General features: G+C 38.2%; 2 protein-coding genes and 1 long non-coding RNA gene across 6 annotated transcripts; all 3 read right to left on the bottom strand.

The window, feature by feature from the left end:
- Window positions 1-645: 645 nt before the first annotated feature.
- On the bottom strand, window positions 646-5,895 carry LOC124290405. Of its 3 annotated transcripts, XR_006901915.1 has the most exons (3): window positions 4,716-5,895; window positions 3,634-4,044; window positions 646-3,382 (listed from the first exon to the last, which is right to left on the bottom strand). It is a non-coding gene; the product is annotated as an uncharacterized LOC124290405 (long non-coding RNA). The 3 variants fall into 3 exon arrangements; XR_006901914.1 differs by having other exon boundaries at window positions 3,634-5,895; XR_006901916.1 differs by having other exon boundaries at window positions 646-2,720; window positions 3,634-5,895.
- Window positions 5,896-6,849: 954 nt separating this feature from the next.
- LOC124290404 (piggyBac transposable element-derived protein 3-like) lies at window positions 6,850-9,662 on the bottom strand. 2 transcript variants are annotated; one of them, XR_006901913.1, is made up of 3 exons: window positions 9,521-9,662; window positions 7,933-8,588; window positions 6,850-7,296 (listed from the first exon to the last, which is right to left on the bottom strand). XR_006901913.1 is itself a non-coding variant. In XM_046727109.1 (2 exons), the coding sequence occupies exons 1-2, from the start codon at window positions 8,682-8,684 to the stop codon at window positions 7,293-7,295; spliced, it is 690 nt and encodes a 229-aa protein (XP_046583065.1). In that variant the 5' UTR covers window positions 8,685-9,504; the 3' UTR covers window positions 6,850-7,292. The 2 variants fall into 2 exon arrangements, 1 of the variants encoding a protein (XP_046583065.1); XM_046727109.1 differs by lacking the exon at window positions 9,521-9,662 and having other exon boundaries at window positions 7,999-9,504.
- A 1,218-nt stretch (window positions 9,663-10,880) lies between these two features.
- Window positions 10,881-11,916, bottom strand: LOC124290396. Its single transcript, XM_046727102.1, has 2 exons — window positions 11,394-11,916; window positions 10,881-10,972 (listed from the first exon to the last, which is right to left on the bottom strand). The coding sequence occupies exons 1-2, from the start codon at window positions 11,914-11,916 to the stop codon at window positions 10,881-10,883; spliced, it is 615 nt and encodes a 204-aa protein (XP_046583058.1).
- Between the last annotated feature and the right edge of the window lie 11,146 nt (window positions 11,917-23,062).

Raw genomic sequence — 23,062 nt, 5'->3', positions numbered from 1 at the left:
AGTATGTGATAGTATAGTAACCTTATATTTTTTTAAAATACCCAGGCTATCAACAACCATTCCATGTACACATGGGTACACTCTGGCCCTCACACTACCATAAAACAAAACAGGCCAACTTGTCCTGCTCGTTTTGCGAGCACAGGAAGCGGAACTCATCAACCCCAGTTCCGCACCAAATGTCACCTACTGGAAAATATCTGTACACACAATAAGCATAAGTCATGGTGATAAAAATGACAACACTAAATACTTAAAATTGTGGTCAGTTTTAATTACTGGTTGGATGTGCTTTTAAAAAACATTAACATCTTACACTATTTCATCCAATCACAGCTGTCACATGTCTCCGTCTCTCTTCACTTGTTTACATACGGCTCTCGCTCAGGGAGCATTTAGTGTAGTGGAACCTTGAATGCCTGTACACAAAGTTCCCAGATACTTTCCAATGAAAATATACCAGTTTCTCAAAAGTGTTCTGGTATATTTATTTTTGTGACAACCCCAACATGTTATATATCATTGGATTGCCAAATCTATGTAGTATTTGAAAATTAAGAAATTACTGTTTATATATTTCTACTGTTCTTTAATTAAAGGAAATCACAGGTGAGCAATCAGAAAAACAGACAACATAACAGAAAGTGAAGAAATAAATATATATATATATATTAGTCCCAAAAATGCGATAACAGGCAATAAATAGTGTCTTATGATCTTTGGCAATCCGTAGAAAAGCAGGTCATCCAGGTGTTGTACAGGTGAGAGAATCATCCAGGTGCAGAATTGCTTCGCTGAAATAATGAAATATATTTGTATGTCATATAAAAGTTGTTTGCGTGTTGACATTATATTTTACAATGGAACATCAACACAACATTTTTAAGGGGTGTTGCTGCATCTACAAGAGGTATACTCGTTAGCTCAGGTAAACTCGTTAGTCCAGGAAAGTAAAAATGCACAAAAATCACTTTAGGTTGAAATATATTATTGTATTATCATATAATATGCAAAGTACATAGGCTTTATATATTTTGCCATCACAGGTATAAAAAAAAAAAGAAGCTTGATTGGCAGGTGTGGTGACTGGATTACCTCCCTTTTGAAATGACCCTTTTCTTCACCTGAAATTATATCACAGGGTATTTTCTGAGTGTTTCAAGTTGAATAGTTGAAATATTAATGCTTTTCATACAAAAGGAATATTATATTGGAATCTAGAATAATAAAGAGGCAATATTATGCAGCAGCAACTCGTCTGAAAGATCATTTCATTTGCCATGGTCAGCAGGACCAAGTGAAAAAAAGACAAAAGTTGACAAAAGGGCAAAATTACTTTATTGTCAAATATCATACATTGACAGTGCAAATAAAATGTTTTCCATCATTAGATGGCACAGGTAGCTGAAGCTTGATTGGCAGGTGTGATTATCTCGCTTTGATGATGCCGTTTTTACCTGGCATGACAAGAAAAAACATGTTAACACTCAGCTGATTTTTTCGCTTCTAACAATGTGACATCAGGTTAGCTAAAACTACATTGAAAGTTACATGCCACCTCAATACTCACTTTTTGCCTGTAGAAAAGAAAGGAGAGAGAAGTTTGGAAAGGAAGACAATAAATATATATACACACAAAGAAATCTACTGTACAAAAATAATTTATAACAGAAACATAAGTGTAAATGTTCAATAAATATGAATAAATAGTAATCAATATATATATATATAATAGTAATACTAATAATAGTCCGTTTATTTTGCGCATTTATCCACGCTCAAAGCGCTCATATATTACCCCTGGTCAATGAGTACAGAACACTCCCTGTGGAGAATACAATCGCCTGTCAGGCGCTCAAGGTTCAAATATATGAATATGTACACCCACAATCATAAGCAATGGCAAATAGAAACTTTCATGAACAACAGGTGTGAAACATTTCATCAGTATGTAAACATCAACGCCAGTACTGCACTTTAGTGTGGTAGTACATGAAGCATGACTTTGTTGAATTTACACACAATGGAACATTGCATTTTGAGCATATTTAAAGGATGATTTCGTTCGTTTAAATGGATTGTCAGCATACTTTGTACCTGGGTGCTGCACACGATACACATTGTGCATCTTCACACAAACCAAGCACCGGGTGTCAAGACTACCTGACGGCACTGGCCAGTGACCGTTCCCATCCAAGCGTTCCTGCTCCAACGATGACTCATCTGGAACGACCTAGCCTCCTGTCCTGACGGTACCCTCGAATGAGTTGATGCAGCAGTCCAAGCTTGAAGGCCAGCATATCTCGCTTTCTATTCCCACCTGGCATGTGGTTGATGAAGGTACCTTCAATGACATAGGCATTGTAAATGGCTATCTCTCTCAACTTCACCTCAACACGCCTATACCACCTCATGGGTTTTTTGCCCTTATTTTGGCGAGTGTTTTGGTCTAACCTATCAACCCCTCCCATATACTTTCCATAATCCTTCACATCCTTCTTCCTCCTTTTGGTGGTCAAACCATCTTCCTCGGGAGAGTGTGCCGTGCTGAGGTAGAAAAGAGGCTTGTTATCTTTGCACATGGTTGCAACGAAGTCCCCACAAGCTCGCCAGTCGATGGTCCCTCTCTGCAGACGATTTGCTGCCTTACCTGAAGGGAGATGAACGGCGGGGTAGCCCTTCCTGTTGGTACGAGCTGTGCCACACAGGTAAGTATGTTTCTGCAACAGATAGTGACCAAGGGTAGCACTGGTATAGACCCCGAACGAAAAGACGAAATTGTAAACAAAATAAATAAAGTTTATTATGAACAAAACTACTTCATGTAATCAATGTCAATGCTCCCAACAACTACTCACCAACCTAAATACATGTGCAAACAATCCACACATGCAAACACTATTCGCTGAAGCATTCACATGTACCAAACATACAATAAATACATCAAATAAATGTTTCTAAACAGATATACTAGTACAAGTCAAACACTTGAAAGAAGTTCACGTGCAGTTATATCATTACTGTCCCACCATAACGCAGGCTTGGATACGATTGTCTCATCATACCATGAGAAATACAAGTCATACACTTGAATGAAAAGTTAATGTTAGTGTGCGTCTACAGCACTAATGCACCGCCATAACGTGGGCATGAGTATCCACCATAACGTGGGATGAAGAATAGCCAACACAAGACTGAGTTGCTTCACGCAGTCAATGTAACAACTTTACCAAAGTCTTTTGGTTACACTGCCGACCCAATGACATCACAGCTGACGACGTTCCACACTCGAACATACATGTAGGCGTAGCTAGGACAAGACAAATACTTGACGTGCATCATTTGTCAACAACTACCATGCCCCTGATGTTCAACATCAACACTGGAAAAAAATAGATACTGGGTGTAGCATCTATTTTAATATGAAATATGACCTCTATGAAAGTTGCAAATTCTGAACGTATATAGCTACAATATCACTATCAGCAGCGTAATTACATTACCAACTGAAATCACCTGCATATTTTGTTAACTCAACATAAAATACTTCTGTCACATATCAAATACATACCACACAAAGTGAAAATTACACTCAAAACACAAATGTTGAATAAATACAAAAACCATACTTACGGCTCATAATAGCCCATGCATCCACTTCAAGCAAATATATCATCTGTTTAACACTCCTCTCCAATCACTCTCTTAAATACACAACAGCACATGTATTCCCCATGCAGCACATGCATCAACCTATTATCAGATGGTGTGTGTGGGCGATCCACTCTTGGTGATTGTGGCTAAAGGGCTATTTGTGACAATTATGTTTTCACACAATTTGATCACTATCTGTCCAGCAAGGCCTAACTTGCTGTCAATTTTGGTACCATACTTACCGGCATAAACATCAAAATTCCAACAATACCCAGTGACAGATTCCGCCAATACCCAGACTTTCACTCCGAACTTTGTAGGCTTGTCCTTCATATACTGTTTGATGCCGAGCCTGCCCTTGAAAGGAACCATGGCCTCGTCCACTGACACCTGTTTGTGGAGTTTCTAATGATACTGAAATGCTGATCTCATAGTATCAATATAGCATGAATAATGATTTGATATAGAAATCTTTCAATGTTTCACCACAAGGCATTGTCACTACATGATGTGATATCTTTGAAAACCTTCTCAGGTGCCCACCTGGTGCTACAAAAAAAAAAAATAAAAAAAAAATAAGATAATAAAGCCGACCCACCTTCCCTATTTTTAAAAAAGGATGTAATAGGAAACGGACATACATCTTTTTGGCCTAAGTACTTTAACATGTTTAAGATAAAACCGTTTTGAAAAAAACTTGTGTATCATTTTGTATCGATACACCAGTTGACGATACGATAGCTGTAACAAACTTAATTGTATCGCGATGTATCGGTGAATCGTCCCAGCCCTATAAGCAACAGTAGGTCAGTTATATCAGGGCGTAGGTCAATTGAGGAAGATGTCTGCATGGATGTCAGAACTTACATTACATGGAATATTCCATATTTGTTTTCATGTTTGGTCATCAGATGACATCTTTTGGAAAAAATATAGATAGACACCTGAAAATCTGTGCCGCTTTGAAAAAAATAGTCAATGAACCATTAGTTCAGTCCTCATTGTCATACAGCAGGAGACATGGTTTTGTTAAAATCCAATTAATTTGATTAATGTAATACCTTGTCAGATTGCTTTCATCGTCATCTATTCGTCAGGATGACTTGGGGAGGTGTCAACTGTTGAAAGAGTAGAGTACCGTTAGTTCATACCTTGTTACAAAAACAACTGTGTAAAGTTTACACAAAACTACTCCATTAACCAAATTTAGAATGAAAATCATGTTGTGAATTTTTTTATTAATGCAAAAATTATTCTTATGAATGACATTTACACTTCAAAAGTATATGTAGTATAGAACTGAAATGGAAGATATACATTCATGAAGTTGGAAGCAAGAGGTATCTGAACCAGAACATACAAAAATACAGCAAGTAAACCCCAGTTAATCTATGCTACAAACTAAATTGTTCTCGAGAAACTGGTTATTAAGCAACCCTATTTACATCCATGCACAATTTTGCACAGTATGGGGGTTCTTTTTTCAATTTTTTTATTCATTTCAGTTCAGCAGGTGTACAGTTTGATTTCATTTATCATTGTTTTTCAGAGCATATACAATGAAGCGCTCATAAAATGATGGACATGTGAGGTGTATAATTATATATATCTATGATACATTGTTCATAGGTTTCCATTTGGAATGAAATTAAGGCAAAACATTGTTCTTACAAGCAATAATTCTTTCTACACATCCTTGACGATATTAGCAAAACAATCACTGGATATTTCATTCTGTTTTATACTTGAAGAAAAAACATATTTTTGGGCCAACAGGATAATGTGTGTTGCTAGTAGACTAGCTGAACTGTTGCAAAAGAGAATGTCTTGATCAGAAATAGGAACATTACAATGTGTAGGATTAATAAAGTTTTGAACTTTTCTCCAAAATTCCTGTACAAGATTACATTTTGTGAATACATGGAGGCTTTCTGGTTCAGATTGACAAAAAGAGTAAATATTTGTTTCAATTATCTTCATTTGCACCAACTCTTTTCTAGTATAAATTGCTCTGTTTATAAATATATACTGAAAATTGTTCTCAGGAACAGAATTTTAATACATATTTAACTCTTTCAACACCTGTCAACCAGAGTTATTTCCCTTTGTTACACCACATTCCCAGAGCCATTGAGGTTACACACCAAATGTTTTCCCATAGACCTCTATAGTAACCTTTGTAAATGTTTTAAAAAATATCCAGGCTAACAACCATTCCATGTACACATGGGTACACTCTGGCCTTTAAACTACCATAAAACAATATCAGGCCAACTTGTCCGGCTTGTTTTGCGAGCACAGGAAGCGGAACACATCAACCCCAGTTCCGCACCAAATGCCACCTGCTGGAAAATATCTGTACACAATAAGCATAAGTCATGGTGATAAAATGACAACACTAAATACTTAAAATTGTGGTCAGTTTTAATTACTGGTTGGATGTGCTTTTAAAAAAAACATTAACATCTTACACTATTTCATCCAATCACATGTCTCTCTCTTCACTTGTTTACATACGGCTCTCGTTTAGGGAGCATTTAGTGTAGTGGAACCTTGAATGCCTGTACACCAAGTTCCCAGATACTTTCCAATTAAAATATACCAGTTTCTCAAAAGTGTTCTGGTATATATTTCTTTTTGTGACAACCCCAACATGTTATATATATATCATTGGATTGCCAAATGTATGTAGTATTTGAAAATTAAGAAATTAATGTTTATATTTCTACTGTTCTTTAATTAAAAGTAATCACAGGTGAGCAATCAGGGAAAGACAGACAACATAACAGAAAGTGAAGAAATAAATTATATATATATATATATATATATATACATACATACAGTCACAAAAAATGCGATAACAGGCAATAAATAGTGTCTTCTGATCTTTGGCAATGTGTAGAAAAGCAGGTCATCCAGGTGTTGTACAGGTGAGAGAATCATCCAGGTGCAGAATTGCTTCACTGAAAAAGAAAAATGAAATATATTTGTATGTCATATAAAAGTTGTTTGCGTGTTGACATTTTACAATGGAACACAACATTTTTAAGGGGTGTTGCTGCATGAATAAGAGGAATACTCGTTAGCTCAGGTAAACTCGTTAGTCCAGGAAAGTAAAAATGCACAAAAATCACTTTAGGCTGAAATATATTATTGTATCATATAATATGCAAAGTACATAGGCTTTATATATTATGCCATCACTAAATGTCACAGGTATAAAAAAAAAAAAAAAAAAGCTTGATTGGCAGGTGTGGTGACGGTGGATTACCTCCCTTTTGAAATGACCCTTTTCTTCACCTGAAATTATATCACAGGGTATTTTCTGAGTTTTTCAAGTTGAATAGTTGAAATATTAATGCTTTTCATGCAAAGGAATATTATATTGGAATCTAGAATAATAAAGAGGCAATATTATGTAGCAGCAACTCGCCTGAAAGATCATTTCATTTGCCATGGTTAGCAGGACCGAGTGAAAAAAAGACAAAAGTTGACAAAAGGGCAAAATTACTTTATTGTCAAATATCATACACTGAAAGTGCAAATAAAATGTTTTCCATCACTAGATGGCACAGGTAGCTGAAGCTTGATTGGCAGGTGTGATGAAGGTGGATTATCTCCCTTTGATGATGCAGTTTTCACCTGGCATGACAAGAAAAAACATGTTAACACTCAGCTGATTTTTTTTCGCTTCTAACAATGTGACATCAGGTTAGCTAAAAACTACATTTAAAGGTACATGCCAACCCAATACTCACTTTTTGCCTGTAGAAAAGAAAGAAGAGAAGTTTGGAAAGGAAGACAATAAATATCATATATACACAAAGAAATCTACTGTACAAAAATAATTTATAACAGAAACATAAGTGTAAATGTTCAATAAATATGAATTAATAGTAATCAATCAATATAATAGTAATACTAATAATAGTCCCTTTATATATTGCGCATTTATCCATGCTCAAAGCGCTCACATATTACCCCTGGTCAATGAGTACAGAACACTCCCTGTGTAGAATACAATCGCCTGTCAGGCGCTCAAGGTTAAAATATATGAATATGTACACCCACAATCATAAGCAATGGCAAATAGAAACTTTCATGAACAGCAGGTGTGAAACATTTCATCAGTATGTAAACATCAACGCCAATACTGCACTTTAGTGTGGTAGTACATGAAGCATGACTTTGTTGAATTTACACACAACGGAACATTGCATTTTGAGCATTTAATGGATGACTTCGCTCGTTTAAATGGATTGTCAGCATACTTCGTACCTGGGTGCTGCACACGATACACATTGTGCATCTTCACACAAACCAAGCACCGGGTGTCAAGACTACCTGACGGCACTGGCCAGTGACCGTTCCCATCCAAGCGTTCCTGTTCCAACGATGACTGATCTGGAACGACCTAGCCTCCTGTCTTGACGGTACCCTCCAATGAGTTGATGCAGCAGTCCAAGCTTGAAGGCCAGCATATCTCGCTTTCTTTTCCCACCTGGCATGTGGTTGATGAAGGTACCTTCAATGACATAGGCATTGTAAATGGCTATTTCTCTCAACTTCACCTCAACACGCCTATACCACCTCATGGGTTTTTTGCCCTTATTTTGGCGAGTGTTTTGGTCTAACCTATCAACCCCTCCCATATACTTTCCATAATCCTTCACACATGGTGCGTTGGGAAGGATTTCCTGCGACCCGTCCTTCTTCCTCCTTTTGGTGGTCAAACCATCTTCCTCGGGAGAGTGTGCCGTGCTGAGGTAGAAAAGAGGCTTGTTGTCTTTCCACATGGTTGCAACGAAGTCCCCACAAGCTCGCCAGTCGATGGTCCCTCTCTGCAGACGATTTGCTGCCTTACCTGAAGGGAGATGAACGGCGGGGTAGCCCTTCCTGTTGGTACGAGCTGTGCCACACAGGTAAGTATCTTTCTGCAACAAATAGTGACCAAGGGTAGCACTGGTATAAACCCCGAACGAAAAAAACACGAAATTGTAAACAAAATAAATAAAGTTAATTATGAACATAACTACTTCATGTAATCAATCTCAATGCTCCCAACAACTACTCACCAACCTAAATACTTGTGCAAACAATCCACACATGCAAACACTATTCGCTGAAGCATTCACATGTACCAAACATACAATAAATCAAATAAATGTTTCTGAAGCGGTATACTAGTACAAGTCAAACACTTGAAAGAAGTTCACGTGCAGTAATAGCACTACTGCCCCACCATAACGCAGGTTTGGATACGATCGTCTCATCATACCATGAGAAATACAAGTCATACACTTGAATGAAAAGTTAATGTTAGTGTGCGTCTACAGCACTAATGCACCACCATAACGTGGGCATGAGTATCCACCATAACGTGGGATGAAGAATAGCCAACACAAGACTGAGTTGCTTCACGCAGTCAATGTAACAACTTTACCAAAGTCTTTTGGTTACACTGCCGACCCAATGACATCACAGCTGACGGCATTCCACACAGCTGACGACGTTCCACACACGAACATACATGTAGGCGTAGCTAGGACAAGACAAATACTTGACGTGCATCATTTGTCAACAACTACCATGCCCATGATGTTCAACATCAACACTGGAAAAAATAGATACTGGGTGTAGCATCTATTTTAATATGAAATATGACCTCTATGAAAGTTGCAAATTCTGAACGTATATAGCTACAATATCACTATCAGCAGCGTAATTACATTACCAACTGAAATCACCTGCATATTTTGTTAACTCAACATAACATACTTCCCTGTCACATATCAAATACATACCACACAAAGTGAAAATTACACTCAAAACACAAATGTTTAATAAATACAAAAAACATACTTACGGCTCATAATAGCCCATGCATCCACTTCAAGCAAATATATCATCTGTTTAACACTCCTCTCCAATCACTCTCTTAAATACACAACAGCACATGTATTCCCCATGCAGCACATGCATCATCCTATTATCAGATGGTGTGTTTGGGCGAACTACTCTTGGAGTGTGTGGGGGCGATCCACTCTTGGTGATTGTGGCTAAAGAGCTATTTTTGTGACAATTATGTTTTCACACAATTTGATCACTACCTGTCCAGCAAGGCCTAACTTGCGGTCAATTTTGGTACCATACTTACCGGCATAAACATCAAAATTCCAACAATACCCAGTGACAGATTCCGCCAATACCCAGACTTTCACTCCGAACTTTGTAGGCTTGTCCTTCATATACTGTTTGATGCTGAGCCTGCCCTTGAAAGGAACCATGGCCTCGTCCACTGACACCTGTTTGTGGAGTTTCTAATGATACTGAAATACTGATCTCATACTATCAATATATCTTACCTTGAACAATTTGTCACCAGGCACAGGTGTATCATCATTGAAATGTCGATACCTGTGAAATGTGGAGCACAGTGGTGTAGTGGTTAGCATGCTGGCCTCTCACGCCAAAGGCCCGGTTTCGAATCCCGGTGTAGACACCAAAATTTGTGACCTGGATCTCATACTCTGTTGTGTCCCTGGGCAAGGCACTTCGTCCACATTGCACTCAGTCCACCCAGCTGTTTAAAATGGGTACCTGAAAAGCGGATGTATAAGGACCTATACGGTCGCGCTCAGCGCTTAGTAGTAGCTTTGAAAGTACAATTCCGTCAGGGTAATAATGTAACGCCAGAGAACAGCATCGCGTTGGATTCTAGGCGCAAAAATTAGCATTATTTATTATTATTATTATTACCTCTTGATCTGGATAAATCTGGATCTACAAAATATTTCACTAATTGGGAATTTCAACCAATTATAAGTAGAGCCGGAATGCCAGTACATTTCATCCCTGTCAAGTCTGACAACATCCATGTACAACAATACACCATAAAATGCTTTCATTTCTTCAGTAGTAACATCGTGCCACTCACCTTTGTTGTCAGGATCTTGGGTCCGTTTGTTGTTGGCATTGGCATTTGTTGTTATCGGTTTAAACACATCATCTGAATAAAACAGCTGAAAGAAATCAATAGCATTGCGCTTGTCTTCAGGCAAATCAACCATAGAGGGACCAGTTTCACTTACGAATGCCCTGCGGTCACGCCCACCATCGTAATCCTTGCTCCAAGTCCACGTAGAAAAATCCGGTGGAAAATATTCCGTGAAACCCGCAAAATCGTCATCATCGTCTGAGTCCCCGAAAAGTTCACGAAATTCACGTTAAGCATCGGCATCTAGTTCAACTAAATCAAAACCATCTACTTCATCCAAGAAATCGTTGTCCGAAACCTCATCGCTATCCGAATCGTGACCTGTAGCCATTATGCAAGAGTGTTCAAGATCAAATCACAACGCGAAAATTTACCTCGGTAAAAAAGTACCTCACTGTTCAATTTTCCCGCGAAAAAGAAAGGAAGTTTCCAGATAAACATTCCACAATGCCTCAATTCTCATTTCCGGCAGTCACAACCTTTTAGCGCGGGAGGAGGGAGGTAGAATGACTTTTTGTTTACATCGAGACGCGTGGCCGTTAAACCGGCCTACGGTGTTGAAAGGTAGGGAATTTCTGTGGCCGGCAAACCGGCCTACGGTGTGTAGGGACTCTGAGTCGTGGCCGGCTTTCCGGCCTACGGTGTTGAATGGGTTAACAGAACAATCTATATCACCCTGGAGCTTCATCACTGTCATGGATGATATTGTACCATTCTGGCCAACCCAGTCCACATTTCCTACCTGGAACTGTGTCGGCTTTGGAGGCTGCAACAGCAACTGCAGCGTCTTCACCATTGGCCAGGTCAGCAACAGCTCCAGACAGCTTCTCAGCATTTCGTTCTCCAGCAGACTGGACCTTCTCCATGGCAACAGGTGCAGCTGCTCTCTCCTCAAGTGCTGCATAAGACTGGGCCTTCTCCGTGGCAACAGCGGCAGCTGCTCTCTCCTCCAGTGCTGCAAAAGACTGGGACTTCTCCATGGCAACATATGCAGCTACTCTCTCCTCCAGTGCTGCATAAGACTTGGACTTCTCCATGGCAACAGCTGCAGCTGCTCTCTCCTCCAGTGCTGTAGCAGACTGGACCTTCTCCATGGCAACAGCTGCAGTTGCTCTCTCCTTCCGTGCTGCATAAGACTGGGACTTCTCAATGGCAACAACTGCAGGTGCTCTCTCCTCCAGTGCTGCATAAGACTGGGACTTCTCCATGGCAACAGCGGCAGCTGCTCTCTCCTCCAATCCTGCATAAGACTGGGACTTCTCCATGGCAACAGCTGCAGCTGCTCACTCCTCCTCCAGTGTTTTCTTTTCTGAATGCAGATTTTCTCCATGCTTGTTATAGATGTAGACCCAGGACAGCCTGTATGCACCACTCTTGGCATCCCCCTTTTTGCAAGTGCTTTGCATGAACTTTTCAACACCTCTTTCACCAGATTTTGTCTTATTTACACCTGATGACAATTCTTCCCATGCTGTTTCGTATATTTCTTCAACATGTGATAGGCAACTTTTGCAAAGTTGATTAACAGATGGAGTCCGCAGAAAGTTGTTAATTATTGAACAGCGTAATTTTCTTCATCTGTCATATTTCATGTTTTTTCTAGAATGTGAGCATGTCAAAGAATTCTGGTTGAGTGTGGAATTATACTTGAACTCATATTTTCATGAAGAAATAAAAGTTGACACTTGCGCTATTCTTTTTGGTTTCCCAGCCAAATTTAAGTTAATTAACCACTTACTCTTGTTATGTAAAAGACATGTATTCTTGAGTAGTCTTAAAAGGACAACCCTTGCAGTTGATACAGTGATAAATATATTCAAACAGATATATTCTATTGAATTCATTGCCCGCAGGAGTAATAAGGGGGCTCAGTTTGAAATAAATGGCTTCCACTGTCAGATCTTTATGAGTGCTGTCTGCTAAATAGATGGTGACTCCACTCGTTGTTCTTGGCTAGGCCTTGTTTAAAAAGAAAGTATTTGAGATAGTATAAACGTTTTATTAATGGATTCATTTTCTTTATACTGAAGGATTGGATACTAAAGTAAATGTAGGTATAATTCTTTAAATGCATGAGATATTTATTTGAAGTGGGATTTTGGTTTAATGTCACTAACCTGGACGACTTTTCCCACGATACTTAGACGTGTGTTTACCAGCGCAGACAGGGCTTCAGTGATGGCGGTAACTGGTGGATTATGGAATTGCTCCAGAACTTCATCACTGAAATCAAAAGGCAGTGTGGATAGGATCTGAAATGTCATAATATATTTTATGGTTGTAAATATGAACAGACAACACATATTAAATGTATTAGAGTAAATACACATATGTGTATATTGAAGTTTTTAATTTAACATATATGCTCATTTAATTTATGGGAGACAATTTTTAGTTAAACATGCAATAGACATATGAGGCGAATTATTGTCTGTTATTGATATTTAATAGTTCACATTTTTAACAAAAGTTATTGATGTTATGTGTAAATTATATGAAAAACATGTAAAGTAATTGAATGTTGTATTTTGTACATTTGTTAAACTTTTTGATTATAATAGTTAAAGAGTATGAAAAATGTGATAGTTGACGATATATGTAATGGATTTCTTTTGATGAAGTTTTCATGGAATTCATTTTGTATTATACTTACTTTAGTGTTTGCCATGAAACACATGGTTCCATCCGGGGTGAAAGTGACATTTGTTGCCATGCTGTACCCAATTGTCACTTGTGGAAAGTTCGGTGGGATTCTCACATTTGTGATTTTGTTTGGTCGGTTGCTAAGTACAACGTATGCTTCTTTGAACTTGCTGTATTTTCCTTGGAGTTTAGCTTCAGACGTAAAATGATAGAATTTTACGTTCTGGTTGGTCTGAAATAATATGAATGAATATAAATTAATATAAATAAATAATATGTAAAAACACGAAGTCGAGAGACTTTGATAGTCACTGTAATCAATATTTTGTCTCTGAGTACAACTATGCTTAGTATATTTGCTTTTAACCTGATTTTGCTGGAACAAAAACAAAAGCTCCAGTCTTCATATCCTTGTGTCTTACATGCCGAAACCCCTTGAAATGAACCTTCTCAACTCCTCTCTCCGACTTAGCATACTCTACTTGGTTTTCCATGGTGGATGTGGAATCCTGGCCATTTTATGTACAGCAGTTTAATTTACTAAAATCACTACTAAATTGGATTTAATCTTGAACAAAATGATGAAACCTATAGATTTGTACTGTTTTTTTAGCCAAATCTGTAAGTGTTTGTTCATGGCCAAGATGTGGCATTTGGATTAAATGATCCTCCAGAGAGGAGAAGTAATGAGCTTCTCAATCAGTCCAAGAACTTTCGCAGCTGCAGTGTTCTAAGCCACCTTTATTACCTCATCTAGAACAGACTGATGAATCGATTTCTGTTCTTGATTGTGTTCTCCAGGATATCTTTGATTTCATTTTTGTAGAAGTAAATGTTTCCTGCATTTGTGAACAGTACGTAAAATAAGTTCCCATGGAAGGGTTCTGAATGCAGATTTTCTCCATGTTTGTCAAATATGTAGTCCCTTTACAGGCTGTATGCACCGCTCTTTGCATCCCCTTTCTTGTAAGTGCTTTCCACGAACTTTACAGCACAACATTCACCAGGTTTTGTCTCTTTACGCCTGATGACAATTCTTCAGATGTTGTTTAATGTTTCTTCAACACCTGATTAGCAACTTCTGCAAAGTCCATAAACAGATTGAGTCTGCAAAATAACTTGTTAATTATTGAACGTTTTAATTTTTCTTCAGCTGTCATTTCCTCCCATGTTTTTTACTAATTCTGGCATAATTTGTTTTCTTGCATCCTTCCAAACGGTCGTTGAGGCACTTCTTAGTGGCATCTTGATCCGACATTGTGGCCATTATCCTTGACAGAATCATCTTTTCTGCTTCTGTGCCAGGCTCTGTGGTTTCCTCAACCAAGGGTATGTCTGAAAGAAACTCCTTCGGGGTATCTAATGATGATGCCTACGATTTGTCGGCCATTCACGCAATCCAAGACATATGTGTTTCAAGAATCATCCCTCACATGGAACCCCTCAACAGTGGAACCCCTGTCCAGAGTTTCCTCACTCTGCAAGAATATTCTCCTTTGAAGCAAGCTGCTCAGCTGCCTGATTGTGTGGTAGCAAAAGTCCCTTTTTATTCATCTCTCGAACAATAGCCTCACTGGGTAGTCAGTCAACTAATGTTTTGTCACACGATTCTGTCACTTCCTTTATGACTTTTGGGACTTTCTCTGAAACTACTGAGTAGTTCAAATTCACACAACTCTGTTTCAGTTCTGTAGCTCTTATTCTGTTGGTCATACAAGTACAAACTTGAGCTCTGATCATCTTTCAGCAGTTTCCACGTACTCTAAATTCCTTTCAAGTATCTCCTGCTTCTCTTTCAACTCATTTACAGCGGGGGCGGTGGGGTAGCCTAGTGGTTGAAGTGTTCGCTCGTCACGCCGAAGACCCGGGCTCGATTCCCCACATTCCTGGTGTCCTCCACATTGAAAAATATACACACCAATTCTCACAGAGAATGTCCAATTTGAAAGACACAAATCGTAAAAAAATAGAGACAATATTCTGTCACTTGTTGTTGCTGTTTTATTGAAGAAAGTGTCACGAATGAATATCAGAAATTGTAGCACTCAAGGGGAGCTGTAAAAATTCCATCACATCTCACACAATACCACCATACACGATCGTTGTAATCTACGTGACTGTTCTTTATGATGGCTTCATAACACATTGAAGGGAGATATCATTCCCAAAGTTCCCAAAGTTGTGTTTCGTTAAGGAAACAACATTACACGTAACATCCTCTCCACTCAGTTGAGTTTCTGGGCATTATAACAATAAACTTGATCAAGTCAAAGCCCTTGAAAATATAACTTCAAGTTATACTGTTAAATGCAGTTCTTTACGCAAAAGAAGTCGACAAAAAGAATCGACACCTGAGAGGTAATATCATGAACTTCACTGACAAAACAACAGCATTTATAAAAGGTAATATTATTGATCAGGTTGTGAATGAATGCTTTTGTAACGTAGATTACAGATTCGCACAAAAAACACTTGTTCACATGAATAGCATTCCTTCCTTCTTTCTCCCTATTCCCTTGTCCGTAGTCCGCTGGATCTCGGCATGAGTCTTGCCCATTCTGTCAGAATTCAACAATGGAATTTTTGTAATCTACGTTACCAAACTGTAATCTACGTTACCTTACAAACTAATTCATTGACTAGCAATAAATAAAATATTCATAACAGTTACCGGAACATGTGATAGTTATGAAGGTATTACTTCATTCCTTGCAATCTTCGTTACCATACTTTGAGGAGCGAGTACAAAACTGAGGTGAAAGATATGTTGCAGTTTTTTTAAAACATCGAAATATTATACGTTTAGGGTCAATATCAATATGTCTAAAAATAATTATGTGATATTAACAGAATTGAAACAAGCTTCACGAAATACAACTTTTGTCAATCTTTTGAAATGATGGCTAACGACACCCAAATAAAGTGTTCATTTCCAAATGCTTCTACCGAAGAACTTCTCAACAGTAGAACAATTGTTTTGAAATATTGTGACACTATATCCCTATAATGAAGTAAATTAACAAGCAATCTTACCTGTTTCACAGGGAATTTCCCGATTAAAGATGAAGTTTCCGTTCCAAATTTGAATTTCGTGAAATGTCATTGAAGTGCTGCGATTATGTGACAGCAACCAGTGGCAACTGTTGTAGGTTATCAAATTATATGCCTGGGTTCTCTGACTATGCTACCAAGCGAAATCGTCTATTTCCAGTAATATTTTGTAAGATTGCATATCAGGTGGTAATGTAGATTTCATAACGTTGATTACTTTCGCCATTTGCAAACTACCATGATCTTGACTGGAAGCATATTGCACTCCCTTTTCGGTTTTATTACTCTATGAAAACTCAAAGCATTCATTCTAATCACTTTTATAGGTAGCTGTTATTCATGTTTCCGTACAGTAATGGTAACGTAGCTTTCATGCTTAACACAACTATTTTTATAGACCGGGTTCGTCTTTGTGTACAGTTTTATATGGTACGATGTGTTCCAAGATGACACTTTTTCTATATATAATATATCCAGTAAAAACTTGCGACCTTTCAAAACAAATGTTTGTCAATATATATGCATTTTACGTTCTGTAATGTAGATTACCGCTATTGTGGCGACATATTTCGTAGTGTCACATTTCTTTTGTTTATCATGATAATCCCTTCATTTTTTACATTCATGTACGTACAACCTATGGGAAGTAATTTTAAACGCCTATGATGGTAAACATACTCATTGTATCCATTTGTTTAAACACTACAGCTTTGGCGACACCAAGAATGAATAAATTGTGACACATGTTGGGATTGTTACAAACAAAATAGTGATTTCCAGTTGATTTCTACGAATTATACCATGTTTACTTGGTAGTACTGGATGTGTATTTGACTTTTATTCGTGTTTATTCGTCTGCTAAACAAGTACAAATCAAAACAACAGAAGAAATAGGTAATTGGGCATTCTCTCTGAGAATTGGTGTACAGCCCATTTCTGGTGTCCCCCGCTCATCCACACACTTTTACAGTGTCATCTTTCAGTTGTTTAGTGAGGTGAGTGACAGTTGAATAAGAATCTTTAAGAGCCTGCTTATGAATACGCTTTTCCTTCAATTTTTGCTCCAATTCAGATATTTCCCAGAACTCCCAGATTTCCTTTTCCTTTTTTCCAAGTACTTTAGCCTTTGGCCTTGTTTTTGTTTTCCTTATTTAGGATTCCCTCCAATAGTCAATTCTTCTTTTCTTCAAAATAACACTCTCTTACAACTGTTTGCATGTCTCTTCAGCTGTCTTCTTTCTTTAGCAGCATAGATGAATGAATCTGAGGTTCAGTTTCTGTTGTAACTGGAGGTCTTGTATCTGATTAAAACACTATTCCAGTGTTTGATCCTGCTGGACAGCAACTGTTGGTATGTTGAAGACTTGTGATAGAAATATCTTCAAATATTGTCTGTTTGAGACTGTCTTCTTTGAGACTACAATCTATATACTTTGCTTCAAAATGCATTTAGATCATGGGTTTTCAAGAACATTTAAGATCTCTGTACAAGTTAAATCAGACAACTTTGCCAGTTTCGAAAGACATTGTTATTGAATGTTCGCTTAAATACAGTTTCTCCATTTTCTCTTCATTTACTGACACGGTCACCCGTGTAAACAATCACTGATGTTTTCTGTAATCAGGGCATGGGTACCCTTGCATGATGTGAGAGGAACTGCCAAGTCATTCTTATTGGACCTGGTTCTTCCTGACTTAGTGTAAGTACAAGCTGACTTGGAAGACCTGGTTAGGGTGTCCTTGTCTTGGGCAGAGTTACTTCTGTGAAATCCCAGGATTCCTTCATTGGTTTGATACCACTTCTTGAGAACTGGAATGACACTAACGTGGGTCTTTCTGGACTCACATCTTCTGATACAAACTGGCTGAACTAACAAACCCCGTGTGATTCAATCAGTATATCCCGTAGTAGATATCTGGCTAGTTTAGTTACAAAATACAAAAAACAATCTCTGTTAGAAATATCCTTGTGACAATTCACAATCTATACAAAATTGAAAGCATATTTACAAGCAATAGTTTATGTTCCAGGATATATTATTTTAATCAAGAGACAATGTAGCAAAGGGCATGAGTCTGATTACACAGTGTGTAATGTTACCAGAGGGTTTTAGTATTATTCATCCAAAATAACTCAAACCACATTCCCATTATTAATACACACATAATTACACAACTACATGTTGAAACATCAAACTAAAAGATAAGTCTATCTACGTAATCAGGATAATTCTCAATAGCCTGTAACTTTTGTGCATAGATTATGATACTATAGTTACGTTTTAAACTACATGCATCACCTGTTCACCTCCTCGAGCCTCATGAGTCTCTTCTGTCTTTTGTATCACTAGTGCCTGCTGCTGCCATTTGCGTCTCTTTGCTTGGGTTCTTGTTGGCATAATAATGCTGCCTGGTTCGGAACTGGGATCCATATCTTCATATATATGCATATGTTATTGTTGATAACGGTTCTTGGGTACAACAATGTAAATAAATTCATAAAGAAGAGGTGGCTCTTATTTTATTTGAATTGATTTTTTTACATTTCATCTGTGCTGGGACTTTGGATATAAACTAAGGATATGCAAAATTGCAACTTAATGCTAAACAGAATAAGATTGAGACCTACAATTCATGAAGTTCCTACTCTCCCCTCAGACCATGAAAGGCAGTAACAACGATAAAGCTTTGAACAGTTAATATGTTTCAGGGCATATGAAACATTTTCATTGAAATATACCATTTTATATTTATATTCCTACATATGATGAAGAGGTGACTTTTGAATTTCATATGGATTATTCTTTAAGTTTCATGTGTGCTTCGTCCTTGGATGGAAACGAATGGTTAACAATCCTGCTACTTGATACTGAAAACATTTGAACATTTCCTAATGGCAAGAAATATCATTAACTTTCGCACCCACAGAAACATTCACCTATTCATAATGGTTACCTGTGCATTACACTTATATATAATTGATATATAGAATGATCTACATCTTCAGTGTTATATATATATGGGGTAGCCTAGTGGTTAAGGAGTTCGCTCGTTCCCCACAGCTGCCTCCATGGTGGAGTGGTTAGAGCGTCCGCGGGTTCAATCCCCAGCCGCGTTATACCAAAAGACGTTAAAATATTGTACTTGTTGGTCCCTGCCTGGTCAGCTCTGAGTCATAATGTGTCTGAGTGGGGTATTCATGCTTCACTGCGGCATGGTATCTCAGTGAGCTTGTAATACAAAACCAGTTTAAGTCAGGGCTAGTACAAGCAGCCACACATACACATGCATGCATGCACATCGATGTTAAACCCCATTTCACCTAACCTCACTTCGTTCTCCACATGGGCACATTGTGTGAAGCCCATTTCTGGTGCTGATTTTGCCTTAATATTGTGTAAAACTAAACTCAATCGCTCACTAAACATATCTATTATAGTCACTTCCATTTAGTCCATAACAGTGGCAGTGACAAAAATGAAACCTTTGCTTACAGACTCAACACTTTCAAACTTACCTTAAAATACAACATTCTAACATAATTAAATATTTCCATACAGATGGTAGGTTCCCCACAGGTTAAACTGGTGTTCTCCCATAAGTTAGACATCCCATTTGTCAGACATGTTAAAACAACAAAAGTTATGGTTGGTTGCACTCAGGTAAAATGCACCGTAATGTAAAAAAACCCAACATCTTGCGAGTTTATGGGATAGGTTTATTATGTCACTGGGTAAGACTAGGTTGTAATCACAGTCATGCATGCTTGATTTGTCTGATAATTGGCATGTCTGACAAATGGCATGCCTAACTTACGGGAGTAAACTGTAAACTACTTGCTCAGTCACCTCATTTAAAGCCTTTTTTAAGAAGCAGAACAATTTCTTCAATTTTACAAATGCATCTTAAATTATGACAGTTACTAACAAGCAAAACTTTTAATCTCACCTAACATAGGTATAACTTTGATACCAATGCAATTCTTTCTGACTATCGGGCTTAATATAAGTAGTTGAATCATTTAATCCATCAATCATTTAATGTGCAAAAGGCATATTTTTCTCGGCAGTCTAAACACTTAGTCAACACCCTATCAATTGGTAAGGTTATAAACAACTTTAGGCAAGTTTGTGCCATTGAAAGGTTTATTGCTTGTACAAACAACAAATACAATGTTTTTGAAAAAAATGGTCTCCACTCTCAAACATTTTAAAACTTTAATTAGGTAAATTACATTGGATTTTGTATACTATTGGCTTACAGCCATAGTTACTTCCCTGTTCAAACAATGTACAATTCTTGAACTTTGTGTTTCAAACATGCCTGTACAACCTGAATCCGCTAAATTAATATGATTTTTGTATATTACTGAACTGCAGCCATAGACTTACCTCCCTTTGCAAACAGTTTGCCATTCTTAGAATGCTTGTACAGCTCTAGTCAATAAATTACATCTGATTTTGTATACCATCCGCATACATCCATAAACTTACTTCCCTTTGCAAACAATGCTCCAATCTTGTATTTTGTATTTCAAACAAACTTGTACAATTTTAATCAGATAAATTACATCTGAATTTGTATTCTCTTAGCTTATAGCCATGGGGTGACTTTCCCTTTGCAAACATTGTGCCACTCTTTAATCTTTATATTTCAAACAAGCTTGTACAACTCTGATCAGACAAATTACATCTGATTTTGTATACTATTGGCCTACTATTTCTTTATCAAGTTTACTTTCTTTGGCAAACATTGTGTTACCCTTGAACTTTGTATTTCAATCAAGCATGCGCAACTTTAATCTGATACATTACATCTGGCTTTGTATACTGATGGCCTAGAGTTACTTCCCTTTGCTTTCATGGTGCCTCTGTTGAACTTTGTTTCTCAAACAAGCCTGTACAACTGTTCAGGCCCATGTGACTGTACCTACTTTCTACTATGCAGGAATAAAAAAAACTCACTTGAAATATATTTTCTGTATTTTTTTCCAAATATTTTTGCCTTCATCTCACAGGACGCAGCTACACCAGTGTATGGAATAAGGCCCGTCCGACCTCCCGAGACGGGTTAGATTTCAGACGGACGGTCTAGATTTACAGCTCGCAAGCCCGATGGTCTCGTAAAAATAATTTAGATGTTATACACATCTGAGTCATTTCTTGGCGTCTGGTCTGGTTAAATCCATTTTGGACTGGTAACATTTTGAAGTTACCAGCCCTGATGTCTGGCTGGGGTTTTGGCTTATTTCATACACTGAGCTACAGTCAGCCGATACCCAGGCAAATAACCACCACTTTTACAAGAACCGGGGCGGTTGGGTAGCCAAGTGGTAAAAGCTTTCGCTTGTCACGCCGAAGACTCGGGTTCCCCACATGGGTACAATGTGTGAAGACTATTTCTGGTGTCCCCCGCCGCGATATTGCTGGAATATTGCTAAAAGCGGCGTAAAACTAAACCCATGCATTCCACAAGAACCGTGAACTTGGCGCCAACGGAAGTGACGCCAACACTGGAGCAGTTCGACATTTATACATGGAGACGCAGGCAGAAGTGAAACATGTTGATTTGACTGGCTTCGTGTCGATGTCCTTTCACCCCTCGATATGACTCGCCATGACGAATCTAGGCTTGCTGAAGCTTTAAAAACACAGCTCCAAGACCTACAGGTGTTAGGTACAGGGCTGAGATCGCCCTCCTTGCGTCTGGAGAGAACACTAGCAAAGTGACGCCACTGCTGAACTCCAGATAATGTGGCCTGCATTCCAGGACATTCAGACCATTACTCTATTTAAATGATTTCTGGTGTCCCCCGCCGTGATATTGCTAAAAGCGGAGTAAAACCTCCAAAGTTCACTCACTCACTCACTCGCTCACTCGCTCGCCACGGTCACGACTTAGGCACAGTCAACGCATATTGCCCAACATATTGTTTTTCCTGAAACATCCATGACGTGTGCATCACCTCCATTCTATACAAGGTGTTATAAGAAGAACCGCTGCTACTTGAAAAGAATATTTCAGGATCCCTAACTTGTAGTGTCCGGTATAAATGTTGGGAAAGTTGGCTCGGCGTTCAGCTCAGTGGTGTTGTGGAGGCCACAGTAGCGAATTGAGTTCCTCCAGATATCGCTGGAAGTGACGTAAAATAATCACACATTATCAGCGAACCTCAAAGACGCTTTGTCAAAATCAAATTGAGTCAAAATGAACGTGATATAAGCATGTTGTCTTCACCTGTAGTCTGCAGTGAAGACTTTAATTTATTTTGGGTAAATACGGTACAGGTTTGGCTAACGCAGTAGGGTTGAGTTGCACGTGAAAGTGGTGTCACGAAGTCACGTGAGAGAGGTTTCTTGGTGTATGGAGAAGAATGAACAATCATTCGAGGTCTTCGCACTGTGCAGGCGAGCAGCTATCTCCATTACGTGTTTTTCCATGGAGCAGCAGGCAGTTTCTCATCCTTCTAGCCCCCAGGAATTGGGTGTACAACGAGAGCCTACATCAAAGGACACGGTAGAAGGGTATGAAACATTTCAACTGTTTAAAGACTATATGGACATAAAATTAAAAAACTTTTCAACGTGAGATTATTGAAGAGACTGAACAAAGATCTCTTACTGCATTTAAAAGAGCTTACAAAGATTCTGAAATTCCTTCGTTCCGATTCAAAGGAAATCAACTACAGTACAAGTTCAATTTTGGCCTATTGGACAA

The sequence above is a fragment of the Haliotis rubra genome, unplaced genomic scaffold, assembly GCF_003918875.1.
Source record: "Haliotis rubra isolate DU_JTF1 unplaced genomic scaffold, ASM391887v1 Scf464, whole genome shotgun sequence".
NCBI classification, from domain to species: Eukaryota; Metazoa; Mollusca; class Gastropoda; order Lepetellida; family Haliotidae; genus Haliotis; species Haliotis rubra.
The sequence above is the reverse complement of the archived record's forward strand: the minus strand, read 5'-3'. Positions and strand labels throughout refer to the sequence as shown.